The sequence below is a fragment of the Oryctolagus cuniculus genome, chromosome 3, assembly GCF_964237555.1.
Source record: "Oryctolagus cuniculus chromosome 3, mOryCun1.1, whole genome shotgun sequence".
Classification (NCBI taxonomy): domain Eukaryota; kingdom Metazoa; phylum Chordata; class Mammalia; order Lagomorpha; family Leporidae; genus Oryctolagus; species Oryctolagus cuniculus.
The window spans coordinates 82,751,019-82,772,252 of record NC_091434.1 but is presented as its reverse complement, the minus strand read 5'-3'; the positions used below and the strand labels follow the sequence as shown (position 1 = coordinate 82,772,252).

At 39.9% G+C, this 21,234-nt stretch overlaps 1 protein-coding gene across 4 annotated transcripts in view; it reads right to left on the bottom strand.

Moving 5' to 3' along the window:
- Positions 1–21,234, bottom strand: part of WDSUB1 (WD repeat, sterile alpha motif and U-box domain containing 1) — a 59,181-nt gene that overhangs the window by 21,494 nt on the left and 16,453 nt on the right. For all 4 annotated transcript variants that reach the window (XM_051849524.2, XM_051849525.2, XM_070070826.1 and 1 more), the window contains 5 exons: positions 20,662–20,755; positions 12,177–12,210; positions 9,690–9,730; positions 9,497–9,603; positions 8,652–8,831 (listed from right to left, as the gene is read on the bottom strand). In XM_051849524.2, coding sequence (XP_051705484.1) covers positions 8,652–8,831; positions 9,497–9,603; positions 9,690–9,730; positions 12,177–12,210; positions 20,662–20,755 — 456 coding nt within the window. The remainder of the gene's footprint in view (positions 1–8,651; positions 8,832–9,496; positions 9,604–9,689; positions 9,731–12,176; positions 12,211–20,661; positions 20,756–21,234) is intronic.

Genomic DNA, 21,234 nt, shown 5'->3' with positions numbered 1-21,234 from the left:
TGTGATGACATCTGTGTGGATGGAAGCTACAAGACAACTGACTAGGCCTGAGTAAAGCTGGCCACAAAAAGCCCACTGAGAACTCACAGGAACAGCAGGCAACCAGAAGAGCCATGCCCAGTTCAGTAGTGGGCCAGCGCACAGCTACTACATTGGAACAAGTGATTCTGCTTTAATGGTGCGTAAGGAAAAAATGGTAACTGTTCAATTCCTTAATGATATATGCAGTTACATAGTGAGGCTATCTGTGAAAATCCACATAATGAGGTATTACTACAGAGGCATGAAATTTTCAAAATCTGAGGATATGAAGACAATTGAAGTATAAAGTTTGAAAAAGAATTTGATACAATTTTTAACTTAGAAAATCGTAAAAATGTCCTGTGTGTTTTTATATTTTGGGGGAAAAAAGAACAAAAGAAAGAGTGACCCTCTAAAAAAAATCTCTTTCCCAGGTAGTAATCTATGATTCCATGACTGATAACTGCTCCTTGGCATCTATCACACTAAGTTTTTGCCACTGTATGGGCTACAGTAATTCCAAACCCTAAGAACACAGCATACTGTTTAATAACCCCACAGCCCAGATATAAACTGAGACCAATGTGCAGATACATGTGGCAGTCAGTGGACTTCCTGCTTGCCCAAGATGACCTCTGTAAGTGACTTCATTGCTCTTTCCCTTTTAAACTTCATGCTTTTAAGATATTAAATGTTATAGTAGTGTTCACAAATTCAAGGGTGCACAAATGCCTTAGGATATCTTAGATTTTCTGAAGGTGTAATCTGGACATTCCTATGTTAATGTAATGCCAGACAGTTATTTGCTTCCTAAAACTCTACGTTTGTTCTACCTCAGGTGTTCATTAACCCAATCCTAGACAATGACTATTATCCATAAAGTACCTGATGCAGACATTCAAACCTGCACAAACTTCCTTATGGTATGTTTGGAAAAGGCCAACTAAAAAAAGATTTGAGAGACTGCTCAATTCCTTAAAAATACTCATAATTTGTTGAAGGATCCCAGGTCAGAGCCACAGATCTCATTGGCTCTAAGCTAAAAAGCCCTTCACTCAGCCCAGCTTCCAAAGTGACCACCGCAGCTGATTTAGCCCACTCCTGGGCCTCATTCCTTTGTAATCATAACCTCTACTCTACCACCAATGGCTCTACTCCCAACCTGTGTGTACTGATGGTCCTCTTCCCTACTTAATGCTGTATAATTGTTCAAAATTTCTCTACAAACCCTGCTACCTGCAAAAGTGGCTTTTCTCCCAGTCTTGGCTGGAATCAGCTTTAAACCACATCCATCAAACTGTCCCCATAAGGGTCCAGAGACCCCCCCCTCCATTTCCTCTCCTCTATAAAATCCTCTCATTACCTGGTTAGTGCTACTCTTAGGATCATTGGCTACTATTCTCACCCTGTCTCTCATACTACAGTGTCTAAGTGTTTACAGAAGGTTATAATGGAACAAACAAAGGCCTTCAACAACCAGGCGGTCAACCAAATGCTGCTACAAGGCTCCCAGCTAGGAGACAGTGGCTTGAGACATCGCCCCCAGCCAGCGAAGAGTACCTCGTCGCCCCATGTCAGCAGAAAGTAGCTCTAAAGACAGATCATCGTCCCTCTACCCCTCTTGGACTTTTGGGACTAACATAATCCCATACAAATCCTGCTTTATAAAAAACAAAAGGGGGGAATGTTAGGAAACTGGCACAGTTGTAGCCAGGTGGCCGCATGGCCCAGCTACCTGAGCCAGGCTCCACCCCCATCCTAATGGGATTCACTGCTCCTGCTTCCCTGCCCGCCCTCAGGCAAAGTTTTAAAAGGGCCTGTTCCTGAACTCTTGGCTCTTGGCCCTTCTCCCCTGCGCTCTCTTGACTCTTCTCTCTTGGTTCCTCTCTCTAGCCTCTTCCTCTGGTCTCTTGGCTCTCTCTCTCGGCTCCTCTCATCTCTCTTCTCTCTCTTCTCTCCTTGCTAGCTCCTCTCCTGTTTCTTTCTTATATTCTCTTTCTCTTTTTCCTTCGCCGCCCCTTCACTCCAGTCTGTTGGGTGTTCCCTAATAAACCCCTTCCCTTAAAAAAAATACTCATAATTTTTAAAGTCAAACATAATATATAATTACTTTGGTCTCTAACCACTGCAGTGTATTTTACTGCACAATTAATCAACCTTCTCCATAAGCTGAATGTTAAATTTAGAGTTACTCACACTGACACGGGAACTGTCTAATAGTATACTTCAAAGACAAAAAAAAAAAAAGTGAAATAGTTATGCATTTATACAGTAAAATTCATTAGCATATATTCATACACTTATCCATTTGCCTCCTAACACACTTGTTTCTAGACCTAGTTTTAATTTTCTATTAGTCCAACTTACTGTTTTGAGAAAGGGTCTGCTTTCCTTAAAATTCAACACAAAAAGAAATTCAGTATAACTAAAAAATAATTTATAAAAGATTCGACTTAGCTCCTTGGTCCTTTACTACACAAGCTATACAAAAATGTATGAAATATTACTACTAAATCTGAGGTTCATCTTTGAAAAACATTTCAATCCATTCACTGAACCTGGAAGAATTGCTTAATCCTTATTTACCTGGCTACAAAAACTAAATATAAAATTAAAGACTAAATATAAATATATAATTATTTTTATTATACTATTTTTTTCTTTCAAATAAACCATTTCACATTTTTAAGTACTGCTTATACTGTTGAGATTTACTGTAAGAAATTAACAAGAAATCAACCAATTAAAATACTAAATCAGAGAATTTTTTTTAAAAAAAAACCTTTGCTATGCAGAAAATCTCCCAATAAGAGCACAAAGGAAATCCAAAGTAAACAAGAGGGCTATTTATGGAAAAATGGCAGGGCCAAGTTATTATTTATCAATAGTAACCTTGTATGTAAATGGCCTCAACTCTCCAGTTAAAAGACACAGACTGGCTGAATGGACTAAAAACAACACCCATCTATTTGCTATGTACAAGAAACACAACTCACCAACAAAACTGCAGGCAGACTAAAAGTGAAGGATAGAAAAAGATATTCCATGCTAATAGAAACCAAAAAAGAGCTGGTTTAGCCATCCTAGTATCATACAATATAGACTTTAACACAAAACTGTTAAAAGAGGTAAAGAAGGGCACTATGTAATGATTAAGGGATCAATTCAACAGGAGATGTGACTATGATGAATATGTATGCACTCAATTACAGTGCATATGGCTATTTAAAAGAAATGCTAATGGATCTAAAGAGAGACATAGACTCCTATACAATAGTAATGGGGGACATCAACACCACACTCTTAGCAATGGAAAGATCAATTAGACAGAAAATGGACCTAAGTGATATCTACAGAACTTTTCATCCCAAAGTTGGAGAATACACATTCTTTTCATCAGTGCAAGGAACTGTCACTAGCATACCATAGGCTAGGCCATAAAGCAAGTCTCAAAATTTAAAAAAATCAAAATCATACCATGCATCTTCTCTAACCACACTGGATTGAAGCTGGAAATCAACACTCAACAATCTCTAGAACAAGTACAAACACATAGAGACTGAACAACAAGTTCCTGAATGAACAGCGGGTCATAGAAGAAATTAAAAGAGAAATAAAGTTTCTGGGGCTGGTGCTGTGGCTCAATAGGCTAATCTTCCGCCTGCGGCATGGGCACCCCGGGTTCTAGTCCTGGTTGGGGTGCAGGATTCTGTCCTGGTTGCTCCTCTTCCAGTCCAGCTCTCTGCTGTGGCCCGGGAGTGCAGTGGAGGATGGCCCAAGTGCTTGGGCCCTGCACCCACATGGGAGACCAGGAGGAAGCACCTGGCTCCTGGCTTCTGATCGGCGCAGTGCGCCAGCCGTGCCTTAGCAGCCATTTGGGGGGTGAACCAATGGAAGGAGGACCTTTGGCTCTGTCTGCTCTCTCACTGTCTAACCCTGCCTGTCAAAAAAAAAAAAAAAAAAAAAAAAAGTTGGTGCCTACGTCAAGAAATTGGAAAGGTACCAAAAAAATGAGCAATCAATGCACCTCAAGGACCTAGAGAAACAAACTAAACCCAAAATTAAAGGGAGGAAAGAAATAATTAGAGAAAAAATAAACAAAATTGAACCAAAAAAAAGTTTTAGTGAAATGAAGAGCTTTTTTTTTTTTTCCAAAAAACAAAACAGATATACCATTCACATCATAAAAGAGCGGGAGAAGACCTAAATCAATAAAATCAGAGATGAGAATGGAAATGTAATAACAGATACCATAGGAAAAAAATATCAGGGATAGGTACAAAGAGCTGTAGGCCAACGAACTGGGAAACCTAGAAGAAATGGACAAATTCCTGGACACACACAGTCTATCAAAACGAAGTCAAGAAGACAGAGAAATTCTAAACAGACCAATAACCATGCCAGAGATTGAATCATTAATAAAGACCCTCCCAACAAAGAAAAGCCCAGGACCAGATAGCTTCACCGCTGAATTTTTTTAAATATTTATTTATTTGAAAGTCAGAGTTACACAGAAAAAGAGAGGTAGAGAGACAGAGTGGTCTTCCATCCACAGGTTCACTCCCTCAGATAGCTGCAAAGGCTGGAGCTGTGCTGATCCGAATCCAGGAGCTAAGAGCTTCCGGGTCTCCCACATGGGTGCAGGAGCCCAAGGACTTGGGCCATCTTCTGCTGCTTTCCCAGGCCACAGCAGAGAGCTGGATCAGAAGTAGAACAGCTAGGACTCAAACCGGAGCCCATATGGGATGCAGGCACTACAGGCAGCGGCTTTACCCGCTACGCCACAGCACTGGCCCCTTCACTGCTGAATTCTACCAGACATTTAAAGAAGAACTAATTCCAATTCTTCTCAAGCTATTCAAAACAACTGAAGAAAGGGAAGCCTCCCAAACTCCTTCTATGAGGGCAGCATCACCTTAATTCCTAAACCAGAAAAAGATACAACACAGAAAGAAAACTATAGGCCAATATCCCTGATGAACACAGATGCCAAAATCCTCAATAAAATACTAGCTAATCGAATCCAACTACACATCAGAAAGATCATTCACCTGGACCAAGTGGGACTTATCCCTGGTATGCAGGGATGGTTCAACATTCACAAATCAATAAATGTGACACATCACAACAAAAAACATGATTATCTCAATAGATACAGAGAAAGCATCTGAGATAAAATACAACTTTTTATGATATAAACCTTAAGGAAATTGGGTATAGAATGAACATTCCTCTACAGAATCAGGGCAACTTATGGCAAAACCATAGCCAGCACCTTACTGAATGGGGACAAGGTGGAGGCATTCCCACTAACATCCAGATCCAGACAAGGATACCCACTCCCACCACTGCTATTCGATATAGTCCTGGAAGTTTTGGCCAGAGCCATTAGGCAAGAAAAAGAAATCAAAGGGATATAAATTGGAAAGGAAGAAGTCAAATTATCTCTGTTTGCAGATGACATGATTCTAAATATACATGACTCCACTGAGACAACTGGAACTCATGAGTTCAGAAAAGTGGCAGAATATAAAATTTACAAACAGGGGCCAGTGCTATGGCATAGTCGGCTAAGCCTCTGCCTGCTGTCTTGGCATCCCATATGGGCAGTGGTTCATGTCCCAGCTGCTGCTCTTCCAATCCAGCTCTCTGCTATGGCCTCGGAAAGCAGTGGAAGATGGCTCAAGTGCCTGGACCCCTGCAATCACATGGGAGACCTGGAAGAAGCTCCTGGCTCCAGGTTTTGGACTGACCCAGCTCTGGCCATTGCAGCCATTTGGGGAGTGAACCAGTGGATGGAAGACCTTTCTCTCTGTCTCTCCCTCTGTCTGTAACTCTACTTCTCAAATAAATTTAAAAAATTAAAAAAATAACACACACAGAAATAGCCTTTGTATACAGAGGAAATGTCATGGCTGAGGAAGAACTTCTCAGATCAATCCTATTCACAATAGCTACAAGAATTAAATACGTTGGAATAAATTTAACCAAGGATGTCAAAGATCTCTATGATCCAAATTACAAAACATAAAAAAAAGAAAGAAATAGAAGAAGACACAAAAAAATGGAGAACTCTCCCAAGTTCATGGATTGGAAGAATCAGTATCATCAAAATGTCCATACTACCAAAAGCAATTTACAGATTCAATGTGAAACCAATCAAAATACCAAGGGCATTCTTCTCAAATCTAGAAAAAAATGCTAAAATTCATATGGAAACACGAGACCCTGAATAGGTAAAACAAACTTACACAACAAAGCTGGAGGCATCACAATATCAGATTTCAAGACATACTACAGGGCAGTTGTAATCAAAACATCCTGGTACTGGCATAAAAATGGACATGCAGACCAATGGAACAGAATAGAAACCCCAGAAATCAATGCACTCATCTATAACCAACTAATCTTTGACAAAAGAGCTAAAATCAATCCTTGGAGAAAGAATAGTGCTGGGAAAACTGGATCTCTGCCTGCAGAAGGATGAAACAAGACACTTACCTTGCACCTTACACAAAAACCCACTCAAAATGGATCAAAGTCCTAAATCTATGACCTTATACCATCAAATTACTACAGAACACTGGAGAAACTCTGCAAGACATTAGCATAAGCAAAGACTTCTTGGAAAATACCCAGAAGCACAAGCAATCAAAGCGAAAATTGAGAAATGGGATTACAGCAAGCTGAGAAGCTTCTGCACTACAAAGGAAACGCTCAGCAAAGAGGCAACTGACAGAATGAGAGAAAATATCTCAACCTACGCAACTCTTAAAGGGTTAACATCCACAATCTATAAAGAGCTCAAGAAATTCAACAAAAACAAAACAAACAACTCAGTTAAGAAATGGATGGAGGACTTGAACAGGCATTGTTCAAAAGTGGAAATTCAAATTGCCCGACACGTCAAAAAATCATCAGGAAATGCAAATCAGAACCACAATGAAGTTTCATCTCACCCTAGTTAGAATGGCTCTCATACAGAATAACAAATGCCCACAAGGATGTGGGGGCAAAGGTACACTAATCCAGTGTTGGCAGAATGTAAACTGGTGCAGCCAGCGTTGAAGACAGTATGAAGACACCTTAGAAATCTGAATACAGACCTACAATATGATCAAGCAATCCTACTCCTGGGCATTTACCCAAATGAAAATAAATTGGCATATGAAAGAGTAATCTGTACCCCCATGTTCACTGCAGCTCAATTCACAATAGCTAAGGTATGGAATCAACCCAGATGTCCATCAACTGATGACTGAACAAAGAAATTATGGTATGTATACACTATAGAGTACTATTCAGCTGTAAAGCAAACAAAAAACTGAAATCCTATCATTTGCAACAAAATGGATTCAACTGAAAACCATTATACTTGGTGAAATAAGCCGGTTCCAAAAAAACAGGTTTCCTATGTTTTTCCTGACCTGGGGTAACTAACAGAGTACCTAGAATGTAATGTACTGGAGTGAAATGGACATTTTCAGATTCAGTAACTATTTACAGCCCTTATCTCTACTGTTGAGGAACATTGTTTTTTTCTTCATACTATTTCCTGAACTCTTTACTTAGTGTAGAGTTAATTTTATGAGTACAAAGTATACTGAAAATAGATCTTTGTTAAAATTAAGAGAACAGGAGAGGGAGGAGGCTGGGCTGGTGCACGGCAGGAGGGAAGGTAGGGTGGGAAGTATCATTATGTTCCTAAATCTGTATATATGAAATACATGAAACTTGTATACTTGAAATGAAATTTTAAAAAATATTTTATCAAAAGAAACCTTCGCTCTATTTCCTACTTGCTGGAGAAAAAAGTAAATTATAAGAAAAATAAGTTACTTGTGATACAAAAGTAACTATCATGGTATGGTATGCATATAGTACACAATTACCTCAACTTTTTAGAAATCGCACAAAATCATCATTCTGTTAGCTTTTTAAAAAAACTGTAAGCTTCCAAGAGATTTAAATAGGCTAAGATAGTATATTTGATATATAAAGGAAGTTATAACAGTAAATTTAAAATGACTTTCTAAAACATCAACAATAAATCACAATTTTTTTAAATTTACAATTACAGGATGTGTTAATTACCCCAAGAAATGCTATATAACATTTTCTTGGGGCCAGTGTTATGCCGTGGCAGGTCAAGCCTCTGCCTATGATGCCAGCATCTCATATGGGCACCAGATTGAGACCTGGCTGCTTCATTTCCGATCTAGCTCTCTGCTATTGCATCCTGGGAAAGCAATGGAAGATGGACAGGTACTTGGAACCCTGCACCCATGTGGGAGACATGGATGAAGCTGCAGGCTTCTGGCTTCAGCCTGGCCTAGCCCCAGCCATTGTAGCCATTTGAGGAAATGAAACAGCAGATGGAAGATATCTATCTCTATCTACCTACCTATCTCTATCTCTGTCTCTTGCCCCCTCAACCCCATAACTCACCTTTCAAGTAAATAAAAAATAAATTTTTCCCTAATGTAATAGACTCTCCTTCTGTATAAAAACATACACCAGAATAATTCTAGTGCTAGAATATTAAGAATAAACCATTAACAGAATTAAAATCAACCTCAGATTAAGGTATTAAGTTATTTTTAAGATTGACTATTTTCTACTAATCTTACCAATTTTCAAATCATCAGCCAGACTTTCTTTTGTAAGATTTAATAGTTCTTTTCCATCAATGTTATTCATCTTGAATACACCAACAAGGTCTTTTAAACCTTGTGCACAAAGCCATGATGAGACATCCTCCTCCGACCAATCTTCAGGAAACTGCTTTGGCTGATCTTCAAGGCTCCGTGCTTAAAAAAGTCAACAAAAAGGCAAGTGAAATAATACCAAACAATAAAGTATTTCTTTCGGAAACATTTCTACTCTGAATTAAAAAGTAAATAGTTTCCTTAAATTTATGTTTTAATACTTTAACTTCCTATTAAGAATTTCAAACAACATTATTTAACAGTATCTATTTAATACTACATTAAATACTACTCTTTTGGAACTTTATTACATAAAGCTCATACCAGCAAAAGCATTCTATTTGCTCTGTCAACTGTATAGTAGCACCATTATTTGGTTAACTACAACAGTGATAAAAATAAAACTCCAAAATTAAGCACCAATGTTGCTTGATGAGACAGAAAATAAAACCAACAAAATACAACTATAATTTCTTTTCTGTCCTCAGAACATATTTATCTAAAAAGCTAGTGTAAAGTATAAACAAACAGCCTGCAGCACCATGCGACTAGTGATATACACAAGCATGCACCCAAAGCATTTACCAACAATTTTAACATGGGTCAACTACCTTAACACTAGCTTCTCTAAAATGTTTAAGTTGTACTAAACTGGAATGTATTCTTTATATTGAGAAAAGCAATGTGAGTACTTGTCAGATTTGTTGAATTGCTGATTTTAATGGACAGTGCGGTTGAGCTGGGTGACAGATGATGTACTTACTAACCTTGGCCAAGTGTTTCCAGGTCAAACTGCCAGATGTTCACTGTTTTGTCCATTGAACCAGTAGCAAGTAAAAGGGTAGTGGGTGCAAAGGCACAAGTTGTGACATACCTAGTTATTAAAAACACCTTTTACATATCTTCTAATTTTTTAATTAGCCAATTAATTAAAACACAGCAAGGTTGTTAAGTTCAGACCTGGTGTGCTGAGTCAACGTGTGAAGAATATTCTCAGTATTCTGAAAAACAACAAAGAAAAGTTTATATTTATTCAGGCAAGAGTAACAATTATAATGAACACTCACCTGACATAAATGTTTTATGTGCTAAATTTATTCTAATATTTATTACTAAAAATTCAAAACTTCATTCAATAGGAAATGGCATTAGTTATAGTACTATCAGTATTTCACCTTCTTAATTGTCAGCATTACTGTAACTCATACCTGTTACAAATTTTAGTGCAGTCCATCCGTGGCTCTTGCTGATCTGTTTGAACTTACTAATGATAACTGAACCATCTAATATAATTTGCATTTTTTCTATATTTGATTTGGACACACTACAAACCAGTGAGCGCTGTCAGTCACTTGGAATTCGAATACACTCAGGTATATAGTTATATATACCTGACATAAATATAGATATAAGAATGTATTACAAAACACATAAACACACATCATGTAATATATACATATACTTCATCAAACATTCAAATATGTTTGGGACCCAGAGATATTTTACAGAGAACATTTAGTGTTGTAACTATTTTGTGAATGTAAAATCTCATGAAAAGGTCAGGAGAAATATTAAGGATGTATTTTATTTTTATTTTTTTATTTATTTGACAGGTAGAGTTATAGACAGTGAGAGAGAGAGACAGAGAAAGGTCTTCCTTCCATTGGTTCACTCCCCAAATGGTCACCACTGCCAGCGCTGGACCAATCCGAAGCCAGGAGCCAGGTGCTTCTTTCTGGTCTCCCATGCGGGTGCAGGGGCCCAAGCCCTTGGGCCATCCTCCACTGCCCTCCAGGGCCACAGCAGAGAGTTGGACTGGAAGAGGAGCAACCGGGACTAGAACCAGCACCCATATGGGATGCCAGTGCCGCAGGCGGAGGATTAACCAAATGATCCACAGCGCTGGCCCCATTAAGGATGTATTTTAAAGAAATAGTGTACTGGGGGAAAAAAAAAAAAACCTAAATGAAAGATCTCCACGAGTGAGATCCCAGTGGAAAGAATGGGTCATCAAAGAAGGAGGTACCTTTCTCTGAAGGGAGGAGAGAACTTCCACTTTGACCATGGCCTTGTCTAAATATGATCAGAGTCAGTGAACTCAGGGGGCTTCCATAGCCTTGGCAGCTCATGACAAGAGCCTAGGGTGATTACTGATGCCATAAACAAGAGTGTCAATTTGTTAAGTCAACAATAGGAGTCACTGTGCACTTACTCCTCATGTAGGATCTTTGTCCTTAGTGTGCTGTACATTGAGATTTAATGCTATAACTAGTACTCAAACAGTATTTTTCACTTTATGTTTCTGTATGGGAGCAAACTGTTGAAATCTTTACTTAATGTATGCTAAACTGATCTTCTGTATATAAAGAGAATCGAAAATGAATCTTGATGTGAATGGAAGTGGAGAGGGAGTGGATAAGGGGATAAGGGTTGCGGGTGGGAGGGACGTTATGGGGGGGAAGCCATTGTAATCCATATTCTGTACTTTGGAAATTTATATTCATTAAATAAAAGTTAAAAAAAATAGTGTAGCCTATCTGCTGGACCCTACTATATTTTGGTGATTTACTTCTCTAACTGCTGGCATAACTACAAACTGAACTCAATCATTACATGGCTCCATTCAACACTGATTTATCTTGGAGAATACCACATCTCTGTTACACGTCAGACATTCACTTTTCTGCATACTCAGGCAATTTGATTTTTTGCCCAGATGGATCCACAAAAAAATATCATTTTTCCAGTCCCAGGATAATTTACTCTTATGCTAGTCTCTAAATCTCAAAACTCTGAGAATGGTGGTCCACTATCAAGTACACTCTCTAAAAACCTTGATGTACACATTCATGAATACTTAGTAATTGACTGAATATATTTTCTTGATTCTGGTGCTTTTTCAATCTTTATCTTTTATGATCAGATTTAAAAACTGTCCACCTTGGGGCCGGTGCTGTGTCATAGCAGGAAAAGCTGCCACCTGCAATATTGACATCCCATATGAGCACCAGTTCCAGTCTCAGCTGCTCCACTTCTGATCCAGCTCTCTGCTGTGGCCTGGGAGAGCAGTGAAAGATGGCCCAAGTCCTTTGTCCACTGCACCCACGTGGGAGATCCGGAAGAAGCTCCTGGTTCCTGGCTTCGGATCGGCACAGCTCCAGCTATCAGGGCCATCTGGAGAGTGAACTAACAGATGGAAGACTCTCTCTCTGCCTCTCTGTAATTTTACCTTTCAAATAAATAAATAAATCTTTAAAAAAGAAAACTGCCCACCTTAAAATTGTTAATTAAGTATTTAAGAGCAAGCTTGCCTCAGAACAAATACCTGCATAATTATTTTAGCATTTATGAAAATGTAGAGATATTTTTCTATTATGTCTACATAAATTTAATTGAATATTCTAATAAATATAATTTACAAAGGTCACAAGATTTTGAAATACTTACAGTATCATATACTATGACAGACTTATCCACTGATCTTTGGAAGGAAAAAAGGAAATTATGAGTGAAAAGGTCTATAAAAAGAAATTATGCCATTTAAATAATTAATATTTTTCTAGCACTTCTACAACATTTTTAGAAAAGGCTAATAGTGACATACAAACATCGAGAAAGCAGTCTCTTACAGTTTATATGTAATAAACTTTTATTTTTTTATTTTATTTTATTTTTTTTTGACAGGCAGAGTGGACAGTGAGAGAGAGAGACAGAGAGAGAAAGGTCTTCCTTTGCCGTTGGTTCACCCTCCAATGGCCGCCGCTGCAGCCGGCGCACCGCGCTGATCCGATGGCAGGAGCCAGGATCCAGGTGCTTTTTCCTGGTCTCCCATGGGGTGCAGGGCCCAAGCACCTGGGCCATCCTCCAAAATTATACGATACGTAAGTCAAAAAATAACTATTTAAAATGGCATATTCTATTTATACTACATAGCCATAAATAGAATAGGCATCTAGGATGTTTAATTAAGACACAAGTCCAGGGTCCAGCTCCGTGGTGCAGTAGGTTAATCTCTCGCCTGCGGTGCAGGCATCTTACATGGGCGCCGGTTCTAGTTCTGGCTGCCCCTATTCTGATCCAGCTCTCTGCTGTGGCCTGGGAAAGCAGAAGATGGCCCAAGTCCTTGGGCCCTTGCATCCATGTGGGAGACCTGGAAGAAGCTCCTGGCTCCTGGCTTCAGATTAGCTCAGCTCTGGCCATTACCGTCATTTGGGAAGCAAACCAGTGGAATGGAAGACCTCTCACTCTCGAGCTCTACCTCTCTGTTACTCTTTCAAATAAATAATTGTTTTAAAAAAAACAAATTTACTTCTATTGTTTTCTCTAATATTAATAATAGTGTTTTTTACCACCCTCATATACAATGCATGGTGAGGAAATAGTATTTGTATATCAACAATATAAATGTTAATACTTTCTAAATAATATCTGTACTTATTATTACTAAAAGGTAGCTGATCACACTTATTAGAAGGTTTGAAATCCATTCTTTGCTCAGTTGGCCATCCAATGTTCATCACATGATATTAACTATAAAATCAATGTCATCAGTTCCAAATAGGAATTATACATCACCGTTTATTTTCAATGCATTAATGTTTCTTCCCATATAGAAAGGATTTGCAGTCTCTTACAAAATGTGACAAAAACAAGATAAATATTATGTGAGGAAACTACAGAGGAAAGGAACACAAGGATGAACCCGAGGGAGAGAAATGAAGGTTAAGATGAGTGTACAAAATACACGTAAGATCCAATCTACTTGGCTAAGGAGGGCTGCGGGGGCAGGGGACGCCCTGCAAAGTCGCTTCTGAGCTTCTTCAACAGCAATGCAAAAATAGAAATATAACCAGTTACACAATTAAGATAGAAAGACAATCCAGTCAGAAACAATATTAGCAGCTAACATTACTTGAGTATGTACATTAGACATAATTTATAGGCACTTTATGCAGTCCTAGATTCCTCAAGGTACAAACTGTTATCTCTGGAATACCTAGAATTCTTGGGGAAAAATCCATTTGTTCTGAGCATCTTAAAAACAACAACTACTAAGGAGTGATGCTAGCAAGATAGCACACTAGGGCTTCCTGGTACTCATCCCATTACAGAAACATCAATTTGAACAACTACCCATGCATGAAAACACCTTAATAAAAGATAAGAAAACCAAGTCTCTAGCTACAGCAACATGGCTAGGAATCAGGAGTGATTTTTCTTTTCCAACTTTTTTTTTTTAATAAAGATTTATGATGACAGGGACAAGCATTCTGGCACAACAGTTTAAAATGCTGTTTGTGCCACCTTCATCTCATACTGGAGTGCAGGTTTGAGTCTTGGCTACTCCACTTCCGATTCAACTTCCTGCTAATGTGCTTGGAAAAGCAGCAGATGGTCCAAGTACTTGGGTCCCTGTCATCCACATGCAGGATGGTGCTCCTGGCTTTGGCCTGCCCCAGCCCTGACTATTACAGGTATTTGGAGAGTGAACCAACAGATGGAAAATCTCTCTTGACACCTTAATCTCAATCTCTCTCTCTGCCTTTCAAGTAAGATTAAAATAAAGGAACACAACATTTCTTTAAAAATTATTTTATGATGACAAAAGGAAAACCAGCCAACTGAAACTAATACACTCTAAAAAAATAAGTGAACCGGTTATAGAGTAAACTGGCTTTTGGTTACTTGATTACTTGAGCCTGGCCCTTCTAAACATATTAATAGCCAAAATTTCATTTGGAAACAGCTAGAACTCAGTCATGCTAATTTTATTTAGAAAATGGTCCTTCCATCTGGTTCCCATTACACTGTATCTTGAATACAATCCTCACTGGTGTCAAAACAACAACAAAACTAACAGGAAATTCCACCTTCTGAGACCACCACCAGATGCAATTAAAACTAAATCATTTGTGACATATCTCTTGAGAAGCAGGATCACCATTAGTAATCTTTATGAGTACTGAACAGGGAACACAGAAAATAGAGTAACATGCAGAAGTCCACAGATGGGAACAGCAAGCAGTTAGGCTGAAAATGCAGACAGGATATTTGAAAGGATAAAGCACCTCGAGTGTCTATCCAAGGAATTCAATTTCACAAGTAGCAAGTAGATAGCAGGTGAAGGCAGTGGGACAGATTCACTTGCAGATGAGATACAGAAATGAACGGAGAAGTAAAAGGCCCAACTATCAGAAGTCTATCAGAAACTATTAGAAGTCTTACAAATTTAAGCAAAAAGAATCCAGAGACCCACAGACTATCAGAGATAAAAAGGATTTTAAACTCACCTCCTATTGCCTCTCACCTAAAATGTTGACTCAAGAGCAGACTCAAAAAACCTCTGAACTATGAAAACAGAAAAGCCTGAACATACTCCCTAATTTGACACAGAATCAACAATAAACAAAAATTCCGGGCCGGCGCCGCGGCTCACTAGGCTAATCCTCCACCTAGCGGCGCCGGCACACCGGGTTCTAGTCCCGGTCGGGGCGCCGGATTCTGTCCCGGTTGCCCCTCTTCCAGGCCAGCCCTCTGCTGTGGCCAGGGAGTGCAGTGGAGGATGGCCCAGGTGCTTGGGCCCTGCACCCCATGGGAGACCAGGAAAAGCACCTGGCTCCTGGCTCCTGCCATCGGATCAGCGAGGTGCGCCGGCCGCGGCGGCCATTGGAGGGTGAACCAACGGCAAAGGAAGACCTTTCTCTCTGTCTCTCTCTCTCACTGTCCACTCTGCCTGTCAAAAAAAAAAAAAAAAAAAAAAAAAAAAAAAAAAAAAAATTCCAACTGTTTGATGTCCCTGGTTGTAAACTGTTTGCACGCTATAAATCTTCCTCCAACTTTTCAGTACACACATTCCAGCACAATCTGTCCCGCACTGGACTTTTCGTTATGCGGCAGGTACTAGTATTCAAGCCTCGGATACGCTATCCCTAAGGTTTTGTAGTTCTCAAAAACCGCAACTGTGCTCATGCAAGAACACAAAAGAAAATACAATAGTTATTATCTAGACAGCTACTGGACAAGATCAGTAGCACATGAAATTACATGTATGACATGGAAGAGCATACAAAAAGACTCAAAGCAGATCCATTACACTGTCAAGATGCTGTACAGCAACATACATCAGCACCTAAAGCAGTTTGTTCCAAACTAACTTTGCACAGTGACCACAAAAGTCATCAAATGATGCTACCAACAATTAGTTCTTCAAGTCAAGTATGCTCCTAAAGTTGAAGATTTATTTTATACATCAATATTTTCTTTTTCTTTCTTTTTTTTTTTTTTTTTTTTTTTTTTTTTTTTTGACAGGCAGGGTTAGACAGTGAGAGAGAGAGAGAGAAAGATCTTCCTTTTCCATTGGTTCACCCTCCAGTGGCCACTCCAGTCGGTGTGTTGTGGCCGGCGCGCTGCGCCAATCTGAAGCCAGGAGCCAGGTACTTCCTCCTGGTCTCCCATGCGGGTGCAGGGCCCAAGCACCTGGGTCATCCTCCACTGCACTCCGGGGCCACAGCAGAGAGCTGGACTGGAAGAGGAGCAACCAGGACAGGACCGGTGCCCCAACCGGGACTAGAACCCGGGGTGCTGGCGCCGCAGGTGGAGGATTAGCCTAGTGCGCCACGGCGCCGGCCAATATTTTCATTTTCAATGCATTTGTTTCTTCTCACGCAGAAAAGATCTGCAGTCTCTTACAAGCCATGACAAAAACAAGATAAATATTATGTGAGGAAACTACAGAAGAAAGGCACACAAGGATGAAATTAGGGAGAGCAATGAAGGTAAAGATGAGTGTACGAAATACATGTAAGATCCAATCTACTTGGCTAAGGAGGGCTGCAAGGTTACTTCTGAGCTTCCTCCACAGCAATGCAAAAATAGAAATATAACCAGTTACACAATTTATGACAGAAACACAATCCAGCGCTTGGAAAAAAGACACCCATTCCCTAGACTGACAGCTAACAGAACTTCTTCTACCAAGTTCTTTACAGTGAGGATTTCTGAAACAGAAACGAAGTCCTCAACAATTCTTCCTGAATGAACACAGTGAGTCTCAAAAGAGCTGTTTTGTAATGTCCATCAGTACAGGCCAATGGTAAAAGGTCCATTCAGAAAGATCAGCAATAATAAAGAGGTAAAATGATGCTATACAATTCTTTGATGCTTTGGATTACATAAAAAATATATAGGAGTAGGCATTTGCCGTAGTAGTTAAGATGCCACTAAAGATGCCCGCATCCCACATCCGAATGCCTTCTGTGAAGAACCGTGAACATGGACTGGAATGCTACTGCCTGCTGGATGAGGCAGGAAAGCGAGGGGAGATAAAGTACATGAAAGTATTCGAAAGGAGAGTAGAAAGTAATCAAATAATGCTACTGTGTTCCAAACCGATGACTTCATAAATTAAGGCTTTGAACAATAAAAGCCAAGGTTAAAAATTTCAATAGAAAACTAAAAATCACAAAAAGTGAGAGTGGACTTAAAAAAGACAGCCAAATACAAATTCTAGAGTCAAAAAATAAAATAAGCAAAATTAAGAACTCCAGTGACCAGTTTAGCATCACATTAGCTGAGGCAAGAAATAGTAAACAATTCAGAAGGAAACACAGGAAACAGAAGAAAAGAGAAACAAAGAAAAACATGAGAGGATTAGACACATCAGGTTTACAACGAGAAAGTACACTTTATGTTTAATTAAAGTTCTAGAATCAGAGAAAAAAAGAAAGACACAGGTGATATCTAAAGAAAAAATGAGTTAGCATTTCCCAAAGCTGATGACATATCACTCAGCAGATAGAAAAGCTCGGACTGAGTAAAGATGCACTGACGTGAACTTGTAGAAAACCACAGAGAAATTTTAAAAGTAAAGCCAGAGAAAAAATATACTCAAAGGAACAATTAAACACATGCAAAGGAACAATGAAAATGAGACCAATTTCTCCACAGCAATTAAAAAAAAAGTCCTAAGTTGTATTTGTCCCAACAAAGCAAGGTTGGTTTAACATCTGAAAACCACTGTAATTCACCCACAGAAAAATTATGTGGTCATTTCAAAAGACAGAGGAAGAAAAATCATCTGATGAAATCCAACACTAGAAAAAAAAAGAACTAACAACACTTAATTCCCTGAGGCCTACAAAAGTCATATTTAATAATGAAAACTTCCCCCTTACCAAGGAAGAACGAGGCAAAGACACCTTACATCATTGTTTACACTATACTAGTAGTTATTAGCCAGTTCAGGAAGGCACAGAAGATAAAGGTATAAGAATTCTGTATACAAAAATTTTAAAATAAGATAATTTAAAGGTTCAGGAAGTCCTCCACCAATCATCTTCTCACAAACACACCCATTTGAAGAGCTAATCACACACCAATACATCTGAGGAAGAAGTGGGGAAGCCAGGTAAGACACCACAGTGCCCAGGTTTAGTATACAGCAAGACAAGACACATCAAAAAAGATGGGAAGTGAAGAGTTGCCCACCTGCTGCCTCAATTTCAAGCAGCACAATGTGGCCCTTGGGATAGAACTCACTCTATGCCTTAGTGCCAGCCCAGTACCATGCCTGCCACAGTGAAATCTACTGCCAGGCAGAGCCCAGACCCTTCCCCAGGCTAGCACCCACCCACTGAGCCTCCGAAACTGGGTTAGCCAAGTGGTGGAGAGACTGCCTCCTCTATTACCACCCTCCCAGTCTCAGGCAGCACGGAATGGAAGACTACCTATGGGGTGTGAGGCTAGAAAGCAAGCACCGGACTAAACACTGCACAGCAGAGATACATAATGGCCTTAAAAGGAAACTAAGCCTTTTCACCAAGATGGCGCCGAAGACGAAGAAGGAAGCTCCTGCCCCTCCTAAAGTCGAAGCCAAAGTGAAGGCCTTGAAGGCCAAGAAGGCAGTGCTGAAAGGCGTCCACAGCCACAAGAAGATCCACACATCCCCCACCTTCCGGCGGCCCAAGACACTACGCCTCCGACGGCAGCCCAAATACCCTCAGAAGAGCGCCCCCAGGAGAAACAAGCTTGACCACTATGCCATCATCAAGTTCCCCCTGACCACGGAGTCGGCCATGAAGAAGATAGAAGACAACAACACACTGGTGTTCATTGTGGATGTCAAGGCCAAAAAGCACCAGATCAAACAAGCTGTGAAGAAACTCTATGACATGGACGTGGCCAAAGTCAACACCCTGATCAGACCTGACGGCGAGAAGAAGGCGTATGTGCGGCTGGCTCCTGACTATGATGCTCTGGACGTTGCCAACAAAATTGGGATCATCTGAACGGAGTCCAGCTGGCTAATTCTAAATATATGTTTTTTCACCATAAAAAAAAAAAAAAGGAAACTAAGTACATAGCAGCTGTCAATCCATCTCTCCACACCAACCCTGAGAGAGAAACTTTGTTCAGTGGGAAAAGTCAACAGGAAACCCCTAGCAGTTTCTATTCACACCATATACATCCAAGGCATTTACTGCTGGAGAACCCTGTAAAGCCCTTACAGGCCTGAGTCGTTTAGGGTGTTGCTTGGTTTTCACACCACTGCATTGCTCTGGAGAAAGAGAACATAAAGAAACTGACTACACTAAAATTACCAACCATGCAAAAGTAACTCCAGAGGCTGGTAAGATACTTGAAACATACATAACCAACAAAGAAAGGGCTCACATAAACACACACACATCAACAAAAACAAATCGATAGGAAAAAGATAACCCAAAGGAAAAATGAGCAACAGACCAAACAGGCATGTCATCAGAGGATATACATATGGCTAATAAAGGTTTCAAGCTCATTGCCTTGGAGAAAGCAAATTAGAAGCATAGTACAGTAACAACAGACATCTGTTAGAATAACTGACAATTAAAAGGCCTGCAATACCGGCCGGCGCCATGGCTCAATAGGCTAATCCTCCGCCTTGCGCACCAGCACACCGGGTTCTAGTCCCGGTTGCCCCTCTTCCAGGCTAGCTCTCTGCTGTGGCCAGGGAGTGCAGTGAAGGATGGCCCAAGTGCTTGGGCCCTGCACCCCATGGGAGACCAGGAGAAGCACCTGGCTCCTGCCTTCGGATCAGCGCAGCGCGCCAGCCGTGACAGCCACTGGAGGGTGAACCAATGGCAAATGAACACCTTTCTGTCTCTCACTGTCCACTCTGCCTGTCCAAAAAAAAAAAAAAAAAGGCTGCAATACCAAGTATAGGTTAGGACAAGAAAGAACATTGCTGGGGGCTGGCACTGTGGCACAGCAGGTTAACGCCCTGGCCTGAAGGGCCGGCATCCCATATGGGCACCGGTTCTAGTCCCAGCTGCTCCACTTCCAATCCAGCTCTCTGCTATGGCCTGGGAAAGCAGAACAAGATGACCCAAGTCCCTGGGCCCCTGCACCCGCATTGGAAACCCGGAGGAAGCTCCTGGCGGCTCCTGGCTTCGGACAGGCACAGCTCCAGCCATTGTGGCCAATTGGGGAGTGAACCATAAAATGGAAGACCTTTCTCTCTGTCTCTGCCTCTCTCCTCTCTGTGTAATTCTGACTTGCAAATAAATAAATAAATCTTAAAAAAAAAAAAAAAGAACATTGCCATAGGAATATTAATTATTCAATCACTTGGAAACACATAAGTGAATTTCACAAGTACACTCATAATGTTGGGTAAAGAAAGCCAGACACAAAATAATTCATACAATATGGTTTATTTGAAATCAGTTTAAAATTTCAAAAAGCAGCACCGCATATGATCTGAAGTGTCACCAAAAAGAGGCACTTGCAAAGTAACGGTTTCAGACACAGAAGCAGCAATATTCTCCTTCTTGCCCTGAGTAGTGCTTTGCACTGCTAGAATTATAATTCATCAAGCGCTTTCTCTTAGGAGCTTTTCTGAATGTCTGCTCTATTTCATGTCAAAACGGTTTAAGAAAATTAAATAACTTACCCCGAGACTAGCATCTGCCCATCGTGGGAAAAAGCACAAGCCAGAGCAGGAGCACAGTGCCCACTCAGTGTGCTTTTATATTTTAGTTCAAAACCTACAAATAGCAAGTTGAGAGAAATTAGTAAGCTGGTCACATACAAAATTTATTTTTAACCCAACATGACTTCACTTATTTGCTCAATAATCTTTGAGTGGCTAAAGAACACAAAAATTAAAAATCTGCATGCTCTGGTATCTATACATACAAGGAATTAACTGGAATACTGTCTCTTCAGTGGTTTCAAGAACTCAGTAATGGATGGAAGAAACAGTGTGCTTAGCAAAGGCTAGGGAGGGGGTAATTTTATACTACAAAATTAATTTTAAACAATATCACAAACAATTTTAGGGCCTGATGGAAAGAAAATAATTGACTGCAAAGACTAAAATAGTGAATGCTTTAATTTTTTAAAATCTGGCACTAGCAAAACATTTTCTTCTTCTGTAAATAAACAATCAAGGGTAATTTACATATCTTATAATTCCAATAAATCTTCATAACACTCTGATAAAGTATGATAACACTAAAATCCT